The sequence below is a fragment of the Magnolia sinica genome, chromosome 8 (genome assembly GCF_029962835.1).
Source record: "Magnolia sinica isolate HGM2019 chromosome 8, MsV1, whole genome shotgun sequence".
In the NCBI taxonomy this organism is placed as follows: Eukaryota; Viridiplantae; Streptophyta; class Magnoliopsida; order Magnoliales; family Magnoliaceae; genus Magnolia; species Magnolia sinica.
This window is the reverse complement of record NC_080580.1, coordinates 67,734,459-67,761,667: the sequence shown is the minus strand read 5'-3', so window position 1 is coordinate 67,761,667 and position 27,209 is coordinate 67,734,459. Positions and strand designations below refer to the sequence as shown.

General features: G+C 43.4%; 1 protein-coding gene across 8 annotated transcripts in view; it reads right to left on the bottom strand.

Annotated features, from left to right (window-relative positions):
• Positions 1-27,209, bottom strand: part of LOC131253390 (coatomer subunit delta-1-like) — a 71,287-nt gene that overhangs the window by 25,770 nt on the left and 18,308 nt on the right. For all 8 annotated transcript variants that reach the window (XR_009175138.1, XR_009175135.1, XR_009175137.1 and 5 more), the window contains exon 7: positions 7,668-7,975. Coding sequence is in view for 4 of the 8 variants with exons in the window: in XM_058254351.1 (XP_058110334.1) it covers positions 7,668-7,975 (308 nt within the window). In the remaining 4 variants the exon portion in view is untranslated. The remainder of the gene's footprint in view (positions 1-7,667; positions 7,976-27,209) is intronic.

Below are 27,209 nucleotides of genomic sequence, written 5' to 3'. Positions count from 1 at the left end.
CACACCGTTCATCCATTTTAAAAGTTAATTTCAGTTCATATACCAAAAAAAAAAAAATTATATCTAAATATCAATAGACCACACCACAGGAAAGAGTGTGAAATGAGTGTCTACCATTGAAAATTTCTAGGGGCCACCGAAGTTTTGGATCAAGCTGATATTTTTTATTTCACTTCATCCAAGTCTTTTTTATCTTATGAACATGGTGGATGAGAAATAAATATCACTTTGGGCACTAGAAATATTTCAACGGTCGAAATCACTATTCCCACTGTTTCCAGTGGTATGGTTCACATAAGCTTTGTATATGCCTCAATTTTAGGCTCAACGGATAAAATTAAGTGAAAAAACGTATGGACGGATTGGATAAACTGCACACATTCAAGGTGGACCACAACTGAGTTTACTCAGTACAATAAAAGCGTACTGAGTAACTAGTATGCAATCCTATTTCCATCCGCTGAAGCGGATTGGGCACTGTGTACGGAGTAAACTCTGTGGGGTCCACTGTCATTCATACATTTTATCAAATCCGTCCATCCATTTTATCATATAATTTCATGTCTTTTGAAAGAAAAATTAATCATATCCAAAGCTCAAGTGGACCACACCACCTGAAACAGTTTGAATTGGAGTCTACCGTTGAAAAGTTCTTGGGGGCCCACAGAAGTTTTAGATCAAGATGATATTTGTTTTTTCCATTCATCCATGTCTTTGTGATATTATGAACGGTTTGGATGACAAATAAACATCATTGGGGGCCTTATAAATATTTCAACGGTGGAAATCAATACTTCCACTGTTTCCTTTGGTATGGTCTACTTGAGATTTTGATATATTTTATTTTTGGGCCCCACCCATAAAATGATCTGGAAAAACGGATGGACGGCATGGATGAACTAAATGCTTAACAACGGGGCCTACAGAGTGTAGTCAGTACGATAAGAGCGTACGTTACTCAGTACACAACCCGATTTCCCCATCCGCCCTCTTTTCATCTTCCCTCTTCATTTTCACCTCCATGCCGCCATCAACGCAGTCCGATTCGTCCCCTCAAATCTCGGCCCGAAACGGTGAGTCGATCCGGCCTGATTCCTCGCCGGAATCTCCGAGAAAAAGGGAAGATGAAGAAAATGGGAAGAAAAGGCACTTACCTGTCGAATGGCTCACCTCCGATCACCGCTACAACAGGTACCCTTCGATTTCTTTCTCTTTTTTTTCTAATTCAATTTTTTTTTTTGATTTTCCATTGCGCGGATCCGACTTTTATGGTGTGTGTGGGTGGTTAGCTACAGTGGGACTCGTGAGTCCCCTGCAATCTACCTGTGACTGTCCGTGCGTTGATGTCCGACAATAATGGAGAGGAAATGGCGCGATATTGTCGATATATCGTGCGATATCGCCGATAATATCGGCCGATATCTGGATTTGGGATTTTTTGGTATCTTCCGGAGGTTATCGCGAGTATATCGTCTCGCAGTGGTGCGATACCGATAATATCGGCCGATATATCGGCCGATAGTATCGATATTTCGAACACTGGTCTTAACCACAAAAAGACTACGAGGAATTATTTGGTACTTCAGCAGAATGTGATGGCTGATACGATGCTCTGAAATTGCTAATGTGGACGTGGCATACATGAGGACATCACGTCACGTACGCCCTTACGTACGTATCAGAGGAGGAAGCGGGCCCTGCCGATTTCCCTGTAGCTAGGCGAGTACCTGTGATCGTGCTGAAGACCCCATGTGCATGTGCGAGCATTTGGAAGACCCCACAATGGGAAGATGCACATGGGCTACTTTATGGAGTGATCCAGACCGTTGGATCGAAGGGACGCGACAATCTGGCCATTGATTGTTGATCGTCCACATCAGTTTTAGACTTTATCATATTTTAGAATTTAGTTTTTGATTATTTTATATTTGGACACATTAGAGTGTTTTAGTTGATTTTATTTAGATTAGGGGGTCGTTTGGCACCATGGATTTGGGGGGATTTGAGGGGATTTCAAATCCCCTGGGTTGTTTGGCACCATAAAGTAACTGGGGGTTTCAAATCCCCTCAGTCAGAGGATTTGAAATCCAAGGTGAGACCTTGGATTACATCTAAAATCATTCTCATAGTTGCATGTGAAACATGCGTATCACTAGACTATTAATCTATTGGACACGTGGCCCACTAATGATATCCTAAAATAATTAGATTATCAATTGCATCACTATAATTACTTTAATATGATGATCAGCACCGTCCAAACATTATCCATATAAATCAACGGTTAAAAATCATTGGTTAGTCACTCAGACATGATCTTGTGCTTGTAGCCCATTCGAGACTTGGAATTACATCATTTTTGGTAAAGTATATATTTTAGCGGGCTTATTACAACCATTGTGTCTAATGTTACGTAAGTTCACTAATTAAAGATATTAAAGTTGATTTAGTAATCAAATTCAAACCCCTGCAAATATACTATGACTAGCTACTTTTGGATTAAATTTTTTTGTCATTTTTTAAACTTCTTGGATCTATAAAAGAGGAGGGTGTGTGACCTCTCCCTCATTGAATTTCGTGATTTTTTTTTTCTTTCAAAGGAGAAAAGCTCTTACTTTCTTCTCTCATCTTCATGCGATTTGAAGATACTTCCATGCGATTTGGAAGGAAGATTGGTGCGAGGCTAATCTTCATCTACAGAGATGCAAGGTCTCCATCTATCCCCACACCGTCTTCTCTTTTCTTCTCCATCCAGGTATTTTCTTCAGATTCTTAATTCTCCCATCTCAAATCTTCGTCTTCTCCCAAACCCAACTTTTCCATACCCATCCACAATCGAAACCCTATCCCTAAACCTAAAATTCTCAATTTTCCTACTTTCCCAAATTACCCAAACCCTAATTTTCACCCTATGTTATATTAAGTTTCTTATTTTGAAATAGACTATATCCCATGCTAATTGAATATCCCTACATTCATTAGATCCTAGTTTCTTTTTATTTAATGATCTTGAGTTACGATGTTGGTAGCTTAGGCTAGGATTATGCATCGTTTTCTTTTGATTTTCATGATATTTGTGATTATTATAGCGATGTTTGTGTTTTTTTTGTTAAATATCTTAATTCAGCTATTTGATCTCACATGTTATTTACTTCATACATCGGTCCTGCATCACACACGCAATCTACTAAGCTTCGTAGGAAGCTTATGCGTGTTTGTTTACGTTGCAGGTGATGCTAGGGCATATCAACAGCATTGAGCCCGGAGCATGAGCCTGTTCTTTTGAGTTTTGATTACATCTCGTATTTCTTTTCCAGCATTGTACTCAATGATTATATTAGGGATATGTGGTGATGATGTTTTGTGACTTGGGTACACTTGTGGTTATACTCCTTTACAAAAAAAAAAAAAAAATCACCCTGAAAATCCTCCTTGTAGGATGTCAGGATCAGAACCTAGCGTATGGGAGCTGGGAGCTGAGAATGGGGTACTACGGAGGCTGTAGGCATCGGATTTGGCGATTAGGAATTTTGTGAACCTGCTTCCTGAGTTTGGGGAGTGACAGTAGACATATACTCTCACCCATTATCAGAGTGGAGGATTTTGATAGAGCATTAAAACTGAGTAAGCACTTCATTATAAAATACCATAAACATATCAAACACTTCACTTGTATATTTCAATAAGTAAACCCAAGTCATCCGAAAATAGTCATCAATAAAGGTAACAAGAGAACGGGGGCAAGGCTCCAAACATCTAAATGGACAAGTTCAAAAGGTTGAGATTTCTTCCTAGATGAACTAGGAGGAAAAGTGGCACGATGGTGCTTAGACAGTTCGCAAATGTCACAACACAGAGTTTTAAAACAAGACATAGATGGGAACAAAAGGCTCAATATAGCTAAAGATGGATGCCCTAAACGGCAATGCCATCATGATGCGGACTCGCAATCAGGGGAAAGATTACTGGAAGCTACAACAAGTGTATCATTAAGGAGGTAAATGCCTCCTCGCTCATGGCCCCCACAAATCACCATCTTTGTCTAAAGGTCCTAAAAAACACAATGAGAGGGAAAGAAAATCACAAAACAATTCAAGGTTTTAGTGAGAGAAACGACGGACAATAAATTAAGTGGAAAACAAGGTACATGTAAAACTGAGGACAAGGATAAGGTGGGAGGGAGAGAAATTGATGTAGGATACATGTGTGGATGTCATGTTTCACAGGAATTATTCAAAGGACGATTCAAAGCATACATGTTATGGGCGAAGCCCACTAAACAATAATTTCAGCAGAATAGTTCACCAAACAGTAATTTCAGCAAGCAAAAATGCAGGTCATTTCATTAGAAATCATCCCCACATGCACGCATTCATATAAAGTTTAAATCGCAGGATGTCAAGGTTGTTAGAACAACCCCTTAGCACAGAATATCAACAAAATACTCATGGGCAGATTCATACACACATAGAATTTACCATACTCATTCACCACATAAACTATGTTTAGAGGAGATGAAGATCACGTGGGATATGGGGTGGGATAAATCTGTAATTTGGGAATTGAGGGTTGTGGGAGAAAATTGGGAGAGGGTCTAGGGTAGGTTTTATATGGGAGGTAGGAACATAGGGTGTCGAGGTTTTAGGCGTAATGGATTGAAGGATTTAGGCTAGATAGGATCAAAGAAGTGTTTTTAAAGGAGAAAAAGGAAAAGGAAAGATCATACTTTGCAGAAGATAAACACGTGAGCGAGTCGCATGCCCACAAAAAGATGGAATCTCACCACCTTGCTCCAAGTCTCATGGAGGGTTCTTCCAAGTCGCGTGGAAGAAAGAAAGGCTTCTCTTTAGAAAACAAAAGTGTACTCTTCATTCCCCTAGAGTTGGACGTTTCCCCCCCTAAAATAGGGTTTATACATTAAAAGTAAAATGACCGACATGCCCCTTTTAAAATCTAGCAAATTAGGGGCCCACTAAGAAATCCAAACCAACCAAAATGTATAGAAAAATAACAAAACATAAATGGACACTAAAAACTGAAAAAGGACTTGATCACATCCTGGACCACCATGTGATCAGACGCGATCCAACAGTCGGATCTCTACCAAAACTCTCAAAAACTATCTTAGCACTCCAAATAATGCAGCCCATGTGCATCCTCCCAGTTTGAGGCCTTCATTATGCACATCCTATGCACATAGGGTCTTCAAAGTGGCCCACGAGCCAGCCCCAAGTAGTGATCACCCAAATAAAGTGCGGGCTGGGTTGGGCTAGGCCTAGGGGCTCTCCTACGGTGACGCTAGTACACTCTGATGTCCGCATCAGAAATGGACCCAACTCCTAAGACAGGAGTTCGATTTCCATTGGCAACAGTAACAAACCGAGACTGGCAAGGAGAAGAGTAAGAAGAAAAGAGTTGAGACTTACTAGTCATGTAAGATGATGCCCCAGAGTCGATGACCCATGAGGTAGGGGACAAAGACGCAATGAGAGCAGTACCTGACTGAGCGGAAATTGCATGGGAAGGCTCAGGAATATCACGAACATGAAATTGCATCAAGGCATCATAGGCGGCCCGAGAATTAACAAGAGAATCCCTAGGAGATGTCATCTCAACAACAAAGGAAGAAGACTGTCCCTTGGTAGTATTTGTAGCAATAAAAGAGGCGACGACATAAGGAGGACGGCCATGCAGCTGCCAACATTAATCAACGGTGTGATCAGTTCCACAGCGATGAGAGCATGAGCGGGAACTATCACGACCTTGCCCACGTCCTCCGCAATCACGAGGGAAACGACCACCACGACCATGGTCGCCATCTCGACCCCTACCACTTGATCCAAAGTCACGCACTGAACTAGGAGATGTTACTTAAGATCCATGAAGAGCAGGAAGGCGATTCACAGCAACATGAGCCGAGCGCTCTGGAGGTATAAGAGAATAAGAGAGGAAAGCGCAGAAGTCAAACCCTACTAACAAATGGCATAGACGGTCGTCAACGATGGGAGAGGATCCATCACAACCTGACTCCGAACACTGTGATAGTCAAAGTTTAGGTCGGCAAAGAACTACTTGATGCGAGTGTCGTCGCGCTGCTTCCAAGCATGTTCGTAATCGTCTTTACACTTCGAGGGAAGAGGCTAATAGATATCAAGTTCATCCCACATGCCCCGTAAGGTCGAATAATAATCCTTCAACGTTCTGAACTCTTGTTGAAACCGGCCAATATCTAAAATAGGTTGGAACACTCTTAAGAAGTTGAGTCTCAGAGAACATATCATGAAGAGTGTCTCAAATGCTCTTAGCCATAGATAGAAACATAACATAGTTATTCACAAAAGGCTCCATACTGTTCAACAACCAAGCGATAACTTGATAATTTTCATTTGCCCACGTCATGAAACTGGCATCCGAAGCACTTGGAGGGTCATCCAATATGTAAGGTAACTTCTCACGGGCTCCCAAGAATACTTTGACAGATTGAGCCCATTGAAGACAGTTATTGCCATTCAGCTTAACTAACGACATCACCAGAGGACAGGATTCAAAAGACACGATAGAGGAAGATGAAGCCCCTTTGTCTTCCATAGATTACGCAAAACAGAAACTCGCAAGAAGAGAGGAAAAATGGCCCACACACAGACCAAAAGAGGAAGATGGCAGCTAGAAGCCACAAGGCAGCCAACCACGTTTTTTGGGTAAAACATCACTCAAAGACGATTTTTTCTTAGAAAATCCTCTATGGAAAGATTGAGGGAGGTATTTCAACCATTCATGATGGGGGGATTTGAAAAAAAAGCTTACCGATTGAGAGAAATCGAGAAAATGGAGGATTTGGGCCTATCTTCCGAAAAACCCTATTTTAGGAAAAACTCAAGGAAAGAGGGATCAAACAAATCCCAAAAAATCACCAAAAGTCTTCTCACATCATGTTATCCTAGAATCCAAAAGAAATCTCTTCAAACAACGCCGTACATCTGTACGCTGCTGACATCAGCAATATATTGTTCACAGAAACAAGGTTTGACATCGGAAATCCGCTCTAATACCAAGTAGGAGATTAAAAGAAAGAAATAATGGTGAAGGAAAGAGAAGAAGAGTAGAAGAGAAGAGAAAGAGAGAGAGTTTGGGAGAATGAGCATTGTGTGTCACTTGCCCTAACACCAACACTCTTATTACAATAAAGGTATAGAGTTCTGTAAGAACATGTAGGATGGTGCACATGCACTAATACAATAAGCAAACAATAAACATACACACATGCCAAATGCTAATATATATATAAACCAACAATCTTATTACAATAAAAGTATGAGTTCTGCAAGAACATGAATGATGGTGCACATGCACTAATACAATAAGCAAACAATAAACATACACACACATGCCAAATGCTAATATATATAATCTCTATAGTTACTATATATAAGGACACTTAAAGACACCTTTAAGTCAACAATGCATGGTAAGCTTTCCTGGGCATGCTCTTCCAAGTTTGCCCAATACATTTCTTCCAAGTAGAAAGACGACGGTTATATTCATACATACATAATGTATGTCTGTGTGTGTATCACCCAAACAAATTTGTGATGAAGTACGCGCACACAAACACACACATGGAGAGAGAGAGAGAGAGAGAGAGAGAGAGAGAGAGAGAGAGAGAGAACCTGAACTTGGATTAGCGCATCTTCCTGGTTTAGAATTTGGAGCGAAAGGGTGCCTTGAACATCAAAATTGCTAACTCCGCCATCTCGCTTGAGTGTCACATTAAGCCTCTCTTCAGCAGTCAATGTGATGGGATCAGTTAGTGGAAGTGTAACGGATGACCTTGGCTGAGAAGCAGTTGGTTGCACATCCTCCGAAATCAATTCGCCTTCCGCTTTCAAAGATTCCAAGAATTGGTTCGTTTTTTGTGTCTTGCCGAGTTTCATGCCAAGACCTTTTGGAGGAGCATTGGCCGATGCAGATGGACGACCTGATGATACAAACAAGTCTTAGAACAATTCCCAAAGCCAAAATCATAAATAAGCAAGCAGTCCAATAGGTCAAACCATTTGGTTGCAAATTAATTAATGCGATACATTACTTTCCCTTCAAGAGCCATAATTTTTTTTCCGTCTTCCAAAAGAAATAATAATAATGTCATACATTTCTCCTCGAGAGCTGATTGAAACACACTAGATTCTTTTAAATGATAGAACTTCCTAAAAATTATCATGTGGGAATAAGAATGGGCATGATAAGTATGTTAAAAGTTTTTCCTACATGCCAACTTTCACGAAACACATAATTGCTCCACAATGACAACTTTACAATGGTGTGTAGTGGCATCATCGCACATAGAGAAGTAGTTTTTCATAGTGTTGACAAACGGCACAAATTTTTTTAGTAAATTGGAACTGTATGCAGTTATGACTATGATGGTGGCGGTGATGATGATGATTGTAATCGGAGCAAAAATAGTGAGTGAACTAGAACAAAGACTCTCAAAATAGTAGGTCTCACATTAAGTGAAAGTGTGAATTGGAGCAAAGACTCCAAATATAATAGGTCTCAAGCAACAAGAAATGGTGTGCATGTGTGTTGAGAGATATCATGAATTGTATTGAAAGCAAAGAGAGTACAAAGAAGGGCGATGATAAGCAACCATCATCCCCAAAACAGTAATGCAACATTCCAGAAATAATCGAAAAACTTGAAAGAACAACAAGGGGAGGGCTTATGGGACTTGGCCCACTCGGACACATTCAGCTTGACTATTCTGAAAACCTCTGCAGGATCACCTGACCAACTGCAAAAAGTTATCTTGTTACACTCAGCACAATCGACCAAAAGCCCACAGGAAAGCCTCCACGGTTTTTCCTTTAGGTACTTGATTGGCATCGTGTGAAACTAGAAAAAAATTGGTCTAATTGAATTAGGCATAACCCTGCAACATTGAAGGAGATCATAGAACCTCCCTAAATGACCTGTGCAAAATTGTAATGCAAGAATAAATGGTCCACCAATTCTGCATCCTGAAGGCACAGGATGCATAAATCAGCCAAATCATATGCCCTCCCCTACTATTATCAATGGTTAGCACGTTCTTCTTTACCACCAAACGTCAGAACAAAATGACCATAGGTGGACCTTCATAGGACCAAATGCACCCTTTGGATCCTGATCCCTCGGGAAAGCAGGGCTATACAAAGCCAAGAAAAGGATTTGAATGAGAGAACTTCCTGACCTTTTCATTTTCTATGCCCAACCATCCTTTTCACCTAGAGGTCTCAACTAATGAAGAAGAAGCAATCACACCATTTCTTCCAACTACTCACTTAAATTCTTGTAAATGGTGCAGCCACACAAGTTGATTGGCCAAGATGGAAACCATTGAGAGATGAGAACCTCTCTCACAAAAACAACCCAACATACTCCCACTCATTTTGAGGCTACACAAAGGGGCCAATGACTATCCAGCATCCTCCCGCCCACTCACTTTCAGATTTTGTTCATTTTGACATGTTCCTGAGAAATGCACTCACTTTGTAACTTTTCTTCATTGCATTCTTTTAATTAATTGTCAATTGTGAAGGTAAGTGCATTTATAATTGTCCTTGTAAATGAAGCCTAGCCAAATTTCAATTCAAATAATTAAGTAGAGAAACCGAAATTCCCCAAAAAAAAAATTATTATTCATAAAAATATAATTTCCAAGAACAATTAGCAAGCTCCCGATTCTCTATAGATCTGATTTTAAACAAGTTTGTGGAGGAGAAAACATCATATTCACCTCCACTGGCAGATCAAGACTTGATCCATAGTTATATAGAAATGAAAATTTCAGTTCTAGTTCCACAAAAGATCTAGAGGATTTTTTATTTTTTGAATGGAGTATTTTGTTGAAAAGACCAAAAAAAAGGAAAATAACAAGCAACAACAGAAAACTCTAAAACAAAAGGCCTAGCTCCAAAACAACAACGCACAGCCCCTAGGGGGTGCAACATATTGAGCAGTTAAGGAACAAGCAGTTGAGGAACAATATGTTCATATGATGAGCGTAGCTGAAATGAGGATGTTGAGATGGATAAGTGGCAAGACAAGGATGGAATTGAATGCACTCAAGGGAACTTACGAGTAGCATCGATAGGTAATAAAATGAGGGCAAGTAAACCTAGATGATTTGGTCATGTGCAACGAAGACCAAGATCTGAGCCGGTTAGGAGTGAGTTGGTGCAAGTTGAAGACTATAAAACAACAAGAGGGGAAAAGGCCCAAAAGGATGTGCATTGTCAGACTCAGTAACCGGACTAACAAGGAACCCGATGGCCGGTTCTGGCCGCAACAGCCTCCGTAGTACCCCATTCTCGGCTCCTGAGATAGGTTCTGATCCTGGGATCCTACAAGGAGGATTTCCATAACAATATAATCATTCCAATACGAGAATACCCAAGATTACAGCAAATACATCTGAGAATAACAAGGGGCACACATCACAAAATCCACTAAGAATTTGAACTTTCACAAGCTTACATCAGGTCCGAAAGGACATATATAAGATAATGGGAAAAGAGAGAAAGGTCAGCAACAATGGAGTCCTCAACTCAACTCTACTCCACGTTCTGCTGCTACGACGCCTGCCTAGAGTCTCCTACATGCATCAATCGTGCATAAGCTTATAGAAGCTTAGAGGATGGTGAAAGTGTGTGACAAAGGTGCACAGAAGAATAGCAGGATGTACAAGGAAAGAAACGTAGTCAATGAGAATATCACTAGCCTTACCAAGACTTATCATGAATACGATGCAATGAGTACTGGACGCCATACCAAGGCAATGCATGAAGGGGCTTACACAGCCAATGCTAATGCGATGCAAGTAATGTCAGTGCTCATATCCAAACCACATATCAAGTACATTTCCAATCATAAGGAAATCATCGGGGTCCATTACACTGCTGAATGACTGCCGCTCTACAGACCCCGCACAGTCAAACGAGTGTAAGAGACCTCACTACCCGCCTGTGGACAGCCAATCACCAACGAGGCCTGAAGGTAGCGGACTCATTTACGAACTGGTCAGACTCAGCCTAGCAACGCCTCCTCACACCAGGCAGGTAAGGCCACACCCCTATCCAACCGACTACATGACAGTGAGAGTCGCGGCCTAACGGTTTAAGGCCCTCATGCGCTCATAGTTTCCACTCGGTCACGGCGTCGGAGCAGATCCTTGGTACCATGGAAGTTTTGGGAATTTCACCCATGGGCATCCTATGCACCCGGTATGCTCAAGTAATATTTTCGGTGTCCACTCATACGGCCATCCACGAATATCCCTGTGGAGGCGAGGCCCTGATGAAGCAAGGGCGGTATCATCATGAAATGCTATGCCAATGCATGAGTCACACACACAGATCATGCACTAGCTGCAGGCACACAATGTGCATAAGGGGAGAAACTCCATCCCTTAATGACCACCACACAATGTAATCAATTCATACAGATGATGCATATGGGTCACAAGAATGTAAGTGTGCTTCCTGTAGAATATAGAATCCTCCATCCTAAGGAGGGTCAAGGTCTAAGCACATAGACAGGTGTCTTAAGGAGAAGAAAAATCCTCTAGTGGGGGCCCAGTACTTTGGGATGACCCATAAGCTAAGAGAGAGTCATGATCTTAAAAAGGAACGGTCCTAGCCAGGCCCAAGGTGGACCTTCAACCACCTATAAGGGCCTCTATGGGCCTACCTTAGAGCCACCAAGGAGGACATCCAACCTCAACTGGGTCCCAAAAAGTTAGCCCATTACGCATATAATGTAAGGTCTAAGGCCTAAGTAATGTATGGTCTAATGGGCCATACTCCAAGCCCAATCTCATAGACCATATAGTAGGCCCTCAAGTGAGGTTTGGGCCCAACCATAAGGGTCATAAACCCATATGTTGTGGTGGGCTTCATGGGCAGCCTGGTAGTTCATTTACATGGGCAATTCTCACATTTAACACAAGTGAGTTGAGCCTCACTGTTTAGCCCAAGTATAGGGTCAATTTTAATGGGCAGCCAAGGGCCCAACTTCTTACATATTCTTGCCCCTAAGCCCATCACAATAGATGGGAGAGTATAGGCCCAAGATCAATGGGCCTATCCAAAAGGACTTAGTCCACAAGGCCTAATTACCAACACAAAAGGGCGGCCATGCATATATATAATATCACATAATGGGCCTTGAGGAAATAGCCCAAAAACAAAAGCCATTCAATTCATGCTTTATGGTGGACTTAGAGGGCAGCCCATAAACCCAAGAATACACATGGGCAGGGCCTAAACCGATAGTGTGGGCCTTGCCATATCAGCCCAAAGACTTGGCAAGACCCTCCACAATATGCATCAATGTGGGCCTTGCAAGTCAGCCCATAATTGAGTACGAGCATCAAGGCCCATAATACATGATCAGCTTATAGACAGCCCATTGGGCTCACATTTCAATAAGGTCATCCCTTGCACAATGTTGGGCTCAAGGAAGAGGTTTACAGTCCATTGGGCCTATAAAACTACTTAAAACTGGTTACGGTTAGCTTACAATATCACCACAAAGGTGGGCCTTAAGGGGTACTAATTAAGCCCAAAAATGTCTAAGGAAAGAAGGCAAGAGTGTGTGCAACACTCCCTTAAATCTGGTGGGCCACGACAGCTCCAAAAGAAATCAACCATGCAGCAATTTTGGGCCCCTTGCTGGAATTCCAGCCCACCTATTTCCTGGGCCTGCCGGAGTCCAGAAATTTATTTAATCTAGATGGGTTATTAACCCATGGTGATCCACACATATCATAGTGGGCCACATCAGATAAGAAGGGAGATATACAACACTTACTTCAAGTGGGCCATGCCGTTGGAATGCAGGCCCAACAACCCAAGGTAGGGGCGTCCCATGGGGGTTAGTCCTACGGGCCTAGGTATTTGGCCCAAAACTGATCCAAATTGCAGGCCACACCACGGTCGGTACAGGGGCCCGATGGCCCAGAAAATTTGCAGGGTGGTCCTTCCATGGGTGGGTCACACCTCCACAAAATTTTGCGATTTTTGAATAACTAGAAGTATTTTAATTAATTTATACAAATCAGTGTGTCCAGAAAATCAGACTGACTTGGACGTCCCAACGTTGTGGGCCAGTCCAGCCCTTGCCACGGTGTGCACAGGGGTCCATTGACTCCAACAATTTGTAGGTGGGTCCTACCATGGGTGGACCACCTCCCTGTAAATTTTCATAATTCTTGGATACCCAGAACTATTTTAATTAAATTCGGAATTACAGACTGTCCAGAAATTCTACTAAGTGCAGAATTTTGGATAGACCATGATTGAGCACCCAATGGGGTGGGCCTTGGATGTCCAAAAATTGGGGAAATTAAATTTAAACCTTTTCTCATATACATAATACAAGGTGGGGTCCACAAAAGTCGCCCACCTAATGAGAAACTATTTTATAATTTTACATTTCCAAATTGCAACCTTGCTGGAATTACAGCAGAAATTTCAGCAAGTACCCATATTGGCCCACACTTTTGGGGACCCAAATGAGGTCAATTAGAGCTGGAATTTGGCATGCTTATAGGTGGGATACCCATCTTCAAAAATCATATTTCACTTGATATACAATTCCTCACCAAAGCCCCAAATCTTAGCCCCAAGTTGGCCCAAAATCTGTTCAGACAGATTTGGACGGCAACCTGCACTTGAAAGAAATTGAATATAAACATCATAGAAGAAGGGATTTAACTCTCAAAAATCATGTTGTGGACCACCCCAGTGGGCCCCCACAAATATCCAGACCTTCCTCATCATCAAAAACCCCTTGCATGTGCCCCATTTAGGTGGATTTGGGGCCACATGTCTAAGGATGGACCACCATGGACGTCCAACCTCCATGGATGGTCTGGATTTTTGGTTGGTCCACAAGGTGGGCCACACATACATGATCAGAATGCTAACATCGGAAAAATGAAGGATCGGCCATGGGGGTAGGGCCCCGCCACTAATGGGCCCTCCCAAGATTCAATCACACCCATATAATTACCTTGATTACAAATACAACCATAAAACTATCACATGCATGGTTTATATATACAATAGATGGTTGAGATGCCATCCCAACATGATCTCTAAGGTCTAGATGACCTTGAGATGGAGATGATCATGAAATACATTATCATGGGGTCCATGCAGAATGGCCTCATCATGTATCATGACATGCATATAGGATGGGCCCAAGGGCCACATCCATGGGGTCAAATGGGATCCCCACCATGGATTGGTGGATCCCATATGATCCACACAAGAAGAAATATGAAGATTAAAGTGGAAAATAAATCAGCAAGATTAATAGTCACCCACTTGCAAATCAAGCCTCCAAACTCCTACACCATGAAGGTCTTGAGCCTAGGAAGAAGTTTTAATGATGGAGATCTACTTTTAATGGAGGAATTGGGAGTATTTTGAAGATTAGGGGGCTGGAGAAGAGAGAGAGAAGGAACTAGAGGTTTTACAAATGGAAGAGGAAATGAGAGAATGAGAAGAAAGAGATGAGAGAGAGAGGATTTCTAGGGAGGTAATGATTATGTTGTAAGAAAGCAAATGATGGCCTATGGTAACAATAACAAAGTTGCTATACTTAGACTAGGTTTGGGTGGTGTCAATTCCATACAATTGTGTAGTGTGTGTGGGTGGTATGCATGAGAAGTTGTGACATGGAAGTTGTCCATATGCTTTTTTGTACAAAAAGTGGGTCATATGATGAAATGCTCATAACTTTTGATCTATAAGTCGGATGAACGCACAAGACGCGTCGTTGGAACAGCAACGATGATACGAACGAGATGGCATAGGTCTAGGGTCGATCCGAGTCGGGTCTACGTGGCCGGACCTAAGGATGACTGCAAACACAATCCAAGGGTCACGGGTCATCGGAATTTGACCGAAATGAAATGCATACTCATACACACACATGCACATGCAAGAACTCGGGTCGAGTCTTACAATCATAAACGGGTCTCAATTTGTTTGGACATGGGAGGAGTTCGTGGTCCGTTTTGACCAGAAGTTCTTCCCTGAGCACGTTCAGATCCAGCGGGCTATCAAGTTTGAGACCCTAGTACAGGGAGATTTGACCGTATCTCAGATGAGTCCCGTTTCTTGGCCTTGTCTAGATTTTCTCCTCATCTCACCAACGATGAGAAGATAAGGGCCTATCGTTTTGTGACCGGTTTACGTCCTGCCCTTCGCAGCCGTGTAGTAGGGCATTGCTTGGAGACGTTTGACCAGGTCGTACATCAGGCACTAGTTTATGAGGACTGGGCTATGACCCAGAGGTCGAGAGAGCAGAGTTCCGGTGGAGACCGAAAGAGGAGAGCACCAGCCAGCAGTTCCAGGCAGCACCGTCAGCAGAGATGGAGGGGCAGATCAGGGTTTCGGCAGCCTGGGGTTCAGACAGTAGCTTCATCATCATCTTCAGCACCGCCAACCGCTTCATCTTCCAGCCCCTTTTTCGGTGTATGCTTCGATTGTCGACAGGTTGGGCATCGAAGGCGTGAGTGCCCTCTCCCCATTCAGCAGCAGCGGCCATCGCAGTTGCCCCCTCGTCCTCCTCAGCAGCGGTAGTAGAGAACATAACTTCCACTCGCCGCTCCTAGGGCTCCTCCTCAGCAGCAGAGGCAGCTAGGCAGACCTCCTCAGCAGAGACAGTAACAGCAGAGGCAGCTAGGCAGACCTCCTCAGCAGAGACAGTAACAGCAGAGACAGCAGCAGCCGCAGCACCAGCAGAGGGAATATCTGTATGTCCGGTCCTTGGGTCTAGTGTGTATAGCAGCCCAGCAGGCTCAGACTCAGGACCCTCAGTCTTCCGGTTTACTTCCCCTACCAGCTCAGGGCCACTTTTATTCTGCGCAGCAAGCGCCAGGCCAGGACCCGCAGTCATCGACCGGTGGAGTCGTTGAGGGTATCCTTCTTGTTTCTGCTTACGTCGCTCATATTTTGTTTAATTCTAGCGCTTCCCATTCTTTTGTGGCCGAGCAGTTTTGTTGATCGACCGGTATTTCGTCGAAGGTCGTGTTTGAGGCATTGGCTGTTTCGACTCCCATGGGGAAGTCGGTCGTGCTGACCCGTCGTTGTCCTTCTTGCCCGGTGTTAGTGGGTGAGATGTTTCTTCCCGCCGATCTGTTCGTGATGCCGATATCGGGAGTATGGACTGGCTTACGGAGTATGGTGCTGTCTTGAACTGTGCTGCGAGGACAGCTACATTTCACATTCCAGGCTTGCTAGTATTCCAGTTCGTCGTCGAGCCCAGAGGAGAGCCGTTATCTAGTTTCTTGGCTTCTATCATTGAGGATTCTGTGGCAGAGAGTATTGAGCAGCTGCCAGTTGTTTGTGAGTACCCGGATGTGTTTCAAGAGATTCCGGGTTTGCCGCCGCGTCGTCAGGTAGAGTTACAGATTGATTTGGTGCCCAGTACCGCGCCTATCTCGAAGGCCCCCTACCGGATGGCACCGTTGGAGTTGAGGGAACTGCAGGAGTAGTTGGATGAGCTCCGGAAGTTAGGTTACATTCGTCCCAGCAGTTCGCCTTGGGGAGCCCCGGTGTTGTTTGTCAAGAAGAAGGATGGTTCGTTGCGGCTCTGTGGACTATCGTGAGCTCAACAGAGTCACCATCATGAACCGATACTCGCTTCCCTGTATTAATGATCTGTTCGATCAGTTGTAAGGTGCACAGTATTTTTCCAAGATAGACTTGCGCTCCAGTTACAATCAGATTTGGGTCCGAAAGGAGGACATTCCGAAGACGGCTTTCGGGACACGCTATGGTCACTTTGAGTTTCTAGTCATGTCGTTCGGACTGACCAACGCACCCGTCGTATTCATGCAGCTGATGAACGAGGTTTTCTGGCCGTTCCTCGATCAGTTCGTGGTGGTATTCATTGATGATATTCTTGTATAATCGATGACTCGGGAAGACCATGCTGAGCACCTACAGATTGTGCTTGAGACCCTCCGTGCCCACTAACTGTATGCGAAGCTGGAGAAGCATGAGTTTTGGCAGGAGGAGATGAAGTTCCTCGGTCACGTGGTGACTAGGGAAGGTGTCGCTGTGGACCCCTCGAAGGTTGATGCAGTGCGTCAGTAGGGCCAACCCACGAACGAGTCCGAGATCTGTAGCTTCCTTGGTCTAGCGGGATATTACCGACGGTTTATCGAGGGTTTCTCCTGTATTGCTGCACCGCTGACCCGGTTGACGCAGAAGGGCGTCTGGAGTGACGCCTGCGAGGAGGCATTCACAGAGTTGAAAGACCGCCTCACATCCGCTCCTGTTCTCACCCTTCCTGATGGGGGCGAGGGTTTTGTTGTTTTCACCGATGCCTCCAGTGTCGGCTAGGGTGCTATACTGATGCAGCACGGGAATCCAGTGGCGTATGCCTCGCGCCAGCGCAAGGTCCATGAGCTGAACTATCCCACCCATGATTTGGAGCTTGCAGCAATTGTCTTCGCACTGAAGGTGTCGAGGCATTATCTATATGGGGTCAGGTTTGAGCTATTCTCGGATCATAAGAGCTTGAAGTATCTATTTTCGCAGTCCGAGTTGAACCTGCGTCAGAGGCGATGGATGGAGTTGTTGAAGGACTATGATTTTGATCTTCAGTACCACCCGGGCAAGGCGAACGTGGTGGCGGACGCGCTCAGCCGTCAGCCACGAGGCCTGGTGGCACATATGATGGTTCGACAGTGGCAGATGCTCGAGGATGTTTCAGAGTATGACTTTGAGTTCGGTCTGCAGTCTTCCATTGTTCAGCTTTCGAGCTTGTCGATTCAACCCTCTTTGGTGGCTAGGGTGATCGAGGCTCAGCAGACGGATGAGTCACTTCAGGAGTACCGAGTAGAGGCCGGCTCCGTGGAGCAGTCAGACTGGCAGATTGGTTCCGATGGTGGATTACGCTTCAGAGGTCGATTGTGTCCCGGACGTGCCAGAGTTGTGTCGTGATCCGATGACCGAGGCACACCGATCGAGACTTACTATTCACCCGGGCTCCACGAAGATGTATTGTGATATGAGGTGGCAGTATTTTTGGCAGGGGATGAGGCACCAGATTGCTAGTTTTGTGGCCGAGTGTGACACATGCCAGCGTGTCAAGGCCGATCATCAGAGACCCCCTGGTCCCTTGCAGCCGTTGAGCGTTCCAAAGTGGAAGTGGGAGCACGTATCGATGAACTTCATCGCAGGGTTGCCGAGGACTCAGCGCGGTCACGATACCATTTGAGTTATCGTCAATCGTCTGACGAAGTCTGCTCATTTCATTCCAGTACGTGCTTCCTGGTCTATGGACCTGCTGGCGAGGATATTTATTGAAGAGATACTAAGACTGCACGGCATCCCAGTTTCAATCGTTTCAGACCGAGACTCCAGATTTATGTCTCAGTTTTGGAGGAGTTTTCAGCAGGCGTTGGGGGTCACTTTGCATCTTAGCACCACTTATCATCCGCAGAAGGATGGGCAGACCGAAAGGGTCAACCAAATCCTTGAAGATATGCTCAGGGCTTGTGTGATCGACTTTGCGAGCAGTTGAGATGAACATATGCGCATCGCCGAGTTCGCGTACAATAACAGTTATCAGGCGACTATCGGCATGGCTCTTTTTGAGGGACTTTACGGCAAACCGTGCAGATCTCCTAGTTGTTGGATTGAGGTTGGAGAGCGTCATCTCTTAGGTCTCGAGCTTGTGCTGCAGACGTCGGAGGCTATTAATGTTATCAGGCAGAGGATGCGCACAGCTCAGAGCCGGCAGAAGAGTTTTGCAGATAGTCGACGTCAACCCCTCGAGTTCGCAATCGGGGACATGGTATATCTCAAGGTCTCGCCTATGAAGGGCGTGGTTCGCTTTGGTGTGAAGGGCAAGCTTACCCCGAGATTCATTGGACCTTTTGAGATTACCAAGCGCGTAGGCGCTGTAGCCTATAGGCTTGCCTTACTTCCTGAGTTGTCCGCGATCCACAACATGTTCCATGTTTCTATGTTGCGGAAATGTGGGTCGGACACTATTCTCGTGATTGATTGGCAGCCACTCGAGGTCCGTGAGGATGCTTCCTACATTGAGCAGCCGATTCGTATTCTTGATCAGAAAGAGCAGGTCCTCAGGACCAAGGTCATTCCTTTGGTGAAGGTGCAATGGGGTCATCATTCGGAGGCCGAGGCGTCTTGGGAATGCGAGGCCGAGATTAGAAAGCGTTATCCCCATTTATTCGATGATTGATTGCATGTACTTCTTGCATTGCCTTCTCTTGTGTTGATGATTGAGATATATATACATAATGATGTTTATACATTTTGTTGTTCTGATTTTTTAATTTCAAGGACGAAATTTCTTTGTTGGTGGGGAGGATTGTAAGACTCGACCCGAGTTCCTACATGTGCATGTGTGTGTATGAGTATGCATTTCATTTCTTGTGGTCCCACGGTCCTACCGGTCGAATTCCAATGACCCACGACCCTCGAATAGTGTTTGTGGTCATCCTTGGGTCCGGTCACGTAGACCCGACTCGGATCGACCCTAGACCCATGCCATCTCGTTCGTATCATCGTTGCGGTTCCAACGACGCGTCTTGTGCGTTCATCCGACTTATAGATCAAAAGTTATGAGCATTTCATCATGTGGCCCACTTTTTGTACAAAAAAAAACATATGAACCACTTCCATGGCACAACTTCTCATGCACACCACCCACACACACTATACAATTGCATGGAATTGACACCACCCAAACCTAGTTTAAGTATAGCAACTTTGTTATTGTCACCATAAGCCATCATTTGCTTTCTTACAACATAATAATTACCTCCCTAGAAATCCTCTCTCTCTCACTCTCTTTCTTCTCATTCTCTCATTTCCTCTTCCATTTACAAAACCTCCAGCTCCTTCTCCCTCTCTTCTCCAGCCCCCTAATCCTCAAAATACTCTCAATCCCTCCATTAAAAGTAGATCTCCACCATTAAAACTTCTTCCTAGGCTCAAGACCTTCATGGTGTAGGAGTTTGGAGGCTTGATTTGCAAGTGGGTGACTATTAATCTTGTTGATTTATTTTCCACTTTTAATTTCATATTTCTTCTTGTGTGGATTATATGGGACCCACCAATCCATGGTGAGGATCCCATTTGACCCCATGGATGTGGCCCTTGAGCCCATCCTACATGCATGTCATGATACATGATGGAGCCATTCTCCATGGACCCCATCATAATGTATTTCATGATCATCTCCATCTCAAGGTCATCTAGACCTTAGAGATCATGTTGGGATGGCATCTCAACCATCTATTGTATATATAAACCATGCATGTGATAGTTTTATGGTTGCATGTGTAATCAAGGTAATTGTACGGGTGTGATTGAATCTTGGGAGGGCCCATTAGTGGCGGGGCCCTACCCCCATGGCTGATCCTTCATTTTTCTAATGTTAGCATTCTGATCATGCATGTGTAGCCCACCTTGTGGACCAACCAAAAATCCAGACCATCCATGAAGGTTGGACGTCCATGGTGGTCCATCCTTAGACATGTGGCCCCAAATCCACCTAAATGGGGCACATGCAAGGGGTTTTTGATGATGAGGAAGGTCTGGATATTTGTGGGGCCCACTGGGGTGGTCCACAACATGATTTTTGGGAGTTAAATCCCTTCTTATATGATGTTTATATTCAATTTCTTTCAAGTGCAGGTTGCTGTCCAAATCTGTCTGAACAGATTTTGGGCCAACTTGGGGCTAAGATTTGGAGCTTTTGGTGAGAAATTGTATATCAAGTGAAATATGATTTTTGAAGATGGGTATCCCACATATAAGCATGCCAAATTCCAGCCCTAATTGACCTCATTTGGGTCCCCAAAAGGGTGGGCCAATATGGGTACTTGCTGAAATTTCTCCTATAATTCCAGCAAGGTTGCAATTTGGAAATGTAAAATTATAAAATAGTTTCTGATCAGGTGGGCCACTTTTGTAGACCCCATCTTGTACTACATATATGAGAGAAGGTTTAAATTTAATTTCCCCAATTTTTGAACATCCAGGGCCCACCCCATTGGGTGCTCAATCATGGTCTATCCAAAATTCTGCACTTAGCAGAATTTCTGGACAGTCTGTAATTTTGAATTTAATTAAAATAGTTCTAGGTATCCAAAAATTATGAAAATTTACAAGGAGGTGGTCCACCCATGGTAGGACCCACCTACAAATTTTTGAAGCCAATGGACCCCTGTGCACACCGTGGCAAGGGCTGGACTGGCCCACAATGTTGGGACGTCCAGGTCAGTCCGATTTTCTGGACAAACTGATTTCTATAAATTAATTAAAATACTTCTAGTTATTCAAAAATTGCAAAATTTTGTGGAGGTGTGACCCACCCATGGAAGGACCACCTTGCAAATTTTCAGGGCCATCAGGCCCCTATACCGACCGTGGTGTGGCCTGCAATTTGGATCAGTTTTGGGCCAAATACTCAGGCCCGTAGGACTAACCCTCATGGGACGCCCCTACCTTGGGTTGTTGGGCCTGCATTCCAATGGCATGGCCCACTTGAAGTGTTGTATATCCCCCTTCTTATCTGGTGGGGCCCACTACGATGTGTGGATCACCATGGGTTCATAACCCATCTAGATTAAATAAATTTCTGGACTCCAGCAGGCCCAGGAAATAGGTGGGCTGGAATTCCAGCAAGGGGCCCAAAATTGCTGTATGGTTGATTTCTTTTGGAGCTGTTGTAGCCCACCAGATTTAAGGGAGTGTTGCACACACTCTTGCCTTCTTTCCTTAGACATTTTTGGGCTTAATTAGTGCCCCTTAAGGCCCACCTTTGTGGTGATATTGTAAGTTAACCTTAACCAGATTTTTAAGTAGTTTTATAGGCCCAATGGACTGTAAACCTCTTCCTTGAGCCCAACATTGTGCAAGGGATGACCTTATTGAAATGTGAGCTCAATGGGCTATCTATAAGCTGATCATGTATTATGGGCCTTGATGCCCCTCATGAAGTACTCAATTATAGGCTGACTTGCAAGGCCCACATTGATGCATATTGTCGAGGGTCTTACCAAGTCTTTGGGCTGATATGGCAAGGCCCACACTGTCGGTTTAGGCCCTGCCCATGTGTATTCTTGGGTTTATGGGCTGCCCTCTAAGTCCACCATAAAGCATGAATTGAATGGCTTTTGTTTTTGGGCTATTTCCTCAAGGCCCATTATGTGATATTATATATATACATATATATATATATATATATATATATATATATATATATATATATATATATATATTATATATATGCATGGCCGCCCTTTTGTGTTGGTAATTAGGCCTTGTGGACTAAGTCCTTTTGGATAGGCCCATTGATCTTGGGTCTATACTCTCTCATCTATTGTGATGGGCTTAGGGGCAAGAATATGCAAGAAGTTGGGCCCTTGGCTGCCCATTAAAATTGACCCTATACTTGGGCTAAAAAGTGAGGCTCAACTCACTTGTGTTAAATGTGAGAATTGCCCATGTAAATGAACTACCGGGCTGCCTATGAAGCCCACTATAACATATGGGTTTATGACCCTTATAGTTGGGCCCAAACCTCACTTGAGGGCCCACTATATGGTCCATGAGATTAGGCTTGGAGTATGGCCCATTAGACCATACATTACTTAGGCCTTAGACCTTACATTATATGCGTAGTGGGCTACCTTTTGGGACCCAGTTGAGGTTGGATGTCCTCCTTGGTGGCCCTAAGGTAGGCCCATAGAGGCCCTTATAGGTGGTTGAAGGTCCACCTTGGGCCTGGCTAGGACCGTTCCTTTTTAAGATCATGACTCTCTCTTAGCTTGTGGGTCATCCCAAAGTACTGGGCCCCCACTAGAGGATTTTTCTTCTCCTTAGGACACCTGTCTATGTGCTTAGACCTTGACCCTCCTTAGGACGGAGGATTCCATTTTCCACAGGAAGCACACTTACATTCTTGTGACCCATATGCATCATCTGTATGAATTGATTGCATTGTGTGGTGGTCATTGAGGGATGGAGTTTCTCCCCTTATGCACATTGTGTGCCTGCAGCTAGTGCATGATCTGTGTGTGTGACTCATGCATTGGCATAACATTTCATGATGATACTACCCTTGCTTCATCAGGGCCTCGCCTCCACAGGGATATTCGTGGATGGCCGTATGAGTGGACACTGGAAATATTACTTGAGCATACTGGGTGCATAGGATGCCCATGGGTGAAATTCCCAAAACTTCCATGGTACCAAGGATCTGCTCCAACGCCGTGACCGAGTGAAAACTATGAGCACACGAGGGCCTTAAACCGTTAGGCCGCGACTCCCACTGTCGTGTAGTCGGTTGGATAGGAGTGTGGCCTTACCTGCCTGGTGTGAGGAGGCGTTGCTAGGCTGAGTCTGACCAGCTCGTAAATGGGTCCGCTACCTTCAGGCCTTGTTGGTGATTGGCTGTCCACAGGCGGGTAGTGAGGTCTCTTACACTCGTTTGAATATGCGGGGTCTGTAGAGCGGCAGTCATTCAGCAGTGTAATGGACCCCGGTGATTTCCTTATGATTGGAAATGTACTTGATATGTGGTTTGGATATGAGCACTGGCATTACTTGCATCGCATTAGCATTGGCTATGTAAGCCCCTTCATGCATTGCCTTGGTATGGCGTCCAGTACTCATTGCATCGTATTCATGATAAGCCTTGGTAAGGCTAGTGATATTCTCATTGAGCACGTTTCTTTCCTTGTACATCCTGCTATTCTTCTGTGCACCTTTGTCACACACTTTCACCACCCTCTAAGCTTCTATAAGCTTATGCACGATTGATGCGTGCAGGAGACTCTAGGCAGGCGTCGTAGCAGCAGAGCGTGGAGTAGAGTTGAGTTGAGGACTCCAGTGTTGCTGACCTTTCTCTCTTTTCCCATTATCTTATGTATGTCCTTTCGGACCTGATGTAAGCTTGTGAAAGTTCAAATTCTTAGTGGATTTTGTGATGTGTGCCCCTTGTTATTCTCAGATGTACTTGTTGTAATCTTGGGTATTCTCGTATTGGAATGATTATACTGCTATGGAAATCCTCCTTGTAGGATCCCAGGATAGGAACCTGTCTCAGGAGCCGAGAATGGAGTACTACGGAGGCTGTTGCGGCCAGAACCGGCCATCGGGTTCTTTGTGAGTCTGGTTACCGAGTCTGGGGCGTGACAGCATGAAGCTAGTAAGAAAAGACTTATGACCACTGGTCCAACTGAAGTTAGAGCCCTCAATATGGTGAAATGGCATAAAATGATTCACGTAACCAACCCCAATTAGTTGGGATAACGCTTAGATGGAGATGATGAGCCCCTAGGGGTGCAACTTCGGCAAATCAGGTTCGGTTGAGGGTCACAACCCACACCCAACCCAAACTAAAGAGTCGGCCCAAGGCCCAACCTGAGGGAAGGGTTATGTTGGACTATATTGGGTTCAGTTGGGATAATCATTAATACCTACACCCAATGTTTTAAATATCGACGATATCAGTTGATATATCCCACGATATATCTTGTATCCCACCTGTGCGATACGAAATGCACAGGTAGTGCTGATATATCCCACTCATTCAATCTAATGAGCATTTTCAATTTTCGATACATGTTTTTGTTGTAAATCATGTTAAACCAGTGTCAAATGGTTACAAATCTATAATTCTTCATGTTTTCCATGAAAAATCATGGATTTGGAACTTTGATTTCGAGATTTGTGGGAGATGGGTCAAGTTGCGAAAAATTGAGAAAAATCAAAATTTCTCAATTTCTCACAAATTAATTGCAATCTTTGTATCCAAACACAAAATTAAACATGTATGTAACCTGCTCTAGTGATTCTTCTTTTGCTTTTGAATGTATTGCCTGTGTTTCCATACATGTTTTCTTACATTTATAAATTATCTAAACAGACTTTGAATGTACTTGCATTAGTTCGGTTGGAAAGCACATATATTAGGACCCCATATAAAGGAAACCCCTACTGTGTGTGTGTGTTTTTTTTTTTTTTTTTTTGCAATGTTTTAATTTCTAAGTGTGTATTGATGTCTTTTTCAACAATCCCTAAAGTTACATTGAAAAATTCAACCAATTTCCCAATGTTCCCATGTTTCCCAACAACAGCGACACATTACGCGATACAACCGACATATCCCATGCGATAACCAATATTTATCCGTATCCCAGGGGTGAGATACTTTAGTGATAACAATATTTAAAACATTTCCTGCAACTAGTAAAATACCACAAAATTAAACATCTAACCATCAAACAACAACACTAAAGTAATATATGTAACTAACCAAACAACACTAGCAAGATGGTAGCTGCAATCACTACGTATAAACAAATAAAATAGAAGAAATAGATATTAAAAAATAATAATAAAAAAAAATAAAAAAAACTCACTAATGTTTAACGAGATCATTCAAAAGGAATCATAGACGACTCCGATCATGAACCCTATATGGCATAGAGTCCACAGCATTGACAGTTCCAATCATGAACGCTATTTAACATGCAGGCCATGACTTTATGTTCATATCATGTATACAATATATTAGTCATACTTGGGTTCATAATTCATGAGTAGATTGAGAAGGATGTTGCTCTAGTCATATTAGTCATACTTAGGTTCTAGGTGGATGAAGTGGAGATGTGCCTTTGGAGTTTTATGTGATCACCCCATACCAATCTAACTGAAGGTGAAATTTCATATGATAGATATAACTCTCTAGTCATGCTTTATGGGACAGAATGTTGGGCAGTTCCAAGATGTGCATGACAGAAATGAGGATGTTGAGATGGATGAGTGGAAAGTTGAGGAAGGATGGAAGTAGAAATGAATGCATTTGAAGGAATTTAAGAGTAGCACCAATAGGCAATAAGATGAGGGAAAGTAGACTTAAATAGTTCAAGTTGAAGGCTCTGCCCAAAAGGACGTGAGCAGAGGTAGTAAGAAAAGACTTGATGAACTATATAGTTTAACTGAGGATATAGTCCTTTAATAAAGTAGAACATGGAACATGGTTTCATGTAAGCAACCCCAATTAGTTGGAATAAGACTTACGTGATGAGGATATCAATCATAACTCATGTATATGTACTATAGTCTACATATAAGGTTGGGTCCAGGTTGACCTCAGGTTACCAAACGCCTCAAACCAAGTCCAACCTAACCTCAGGTCAGGTTGGGTCGGGTTAAGGATTTTCTATCTGAGACCAGCACAACCCGACCTAAAGTTTGGATTAGGCCAAGGTTCAGGTTGAAGCATCCCAAGTTGCAGCCCTAACAACCCTGAGGTCCCTCCAATACCGGTAATCTCACATCTAGAAACACCTTTGCTAAAATTCGCTAAAAGGTCCATTTGTGTAACATCCCAGATGTTTTTCCTTAAGTTCATGCTCGGAATGTTGGTATGCATGAGTATTTTCCCTTATTTAACAAGATTTTTAACTCATTTCGTGTATAACTAATTATCTGTAGATATTTCGATAGGGTTTCTTTTGTAAGAATTGCTTAGAAACATGCCTAGAATCATATAGAACCATTAGATTTCCTAAAAGTTGCATATCAAAAATATTTAGGATAATGCCCTCGGAAAAAAAAAAAATCAAAATTTTCCAATTTCTCGCAAATCGTTTGCAATATTTGTGTTCAAACATCACATTAAAAATGTTTGTAACCTAATCCAGTGATTTTCTTTTGCTTTCGAATGTCTTGCTTGTGTTTCCACACGTTTTCTTACATTTATAAAATATATGAATAGACTTTGAATATACTTCCATCAATTTAGTTAGACAACGCATGATTAGGAACCCATACAAAGAAAACATATTATGTGCACTTGTCTTTTGTAATGTTTTGATTCGTAGGTGTGTATTGATGTCTTTTTTAACAATCACTGAAATTTCGTTGAAAAATTCGACCGATCTCCAATGTTTCCCCATGTTTCTAACAACAGCGATACATTAGGCAATACAACCGATATATCCCATGCGATAACTGATACATATTTGTATCCCAAGGGTGCGATATGTAACACGATACCGATATTTCGAACACTGATTTCTACCATCCTCACACCCAACCACTCTACGCCTAAAACTCTTTTCTTCGGCCCTCTCACGTCCCTTGCCCAATGAAGAAGAG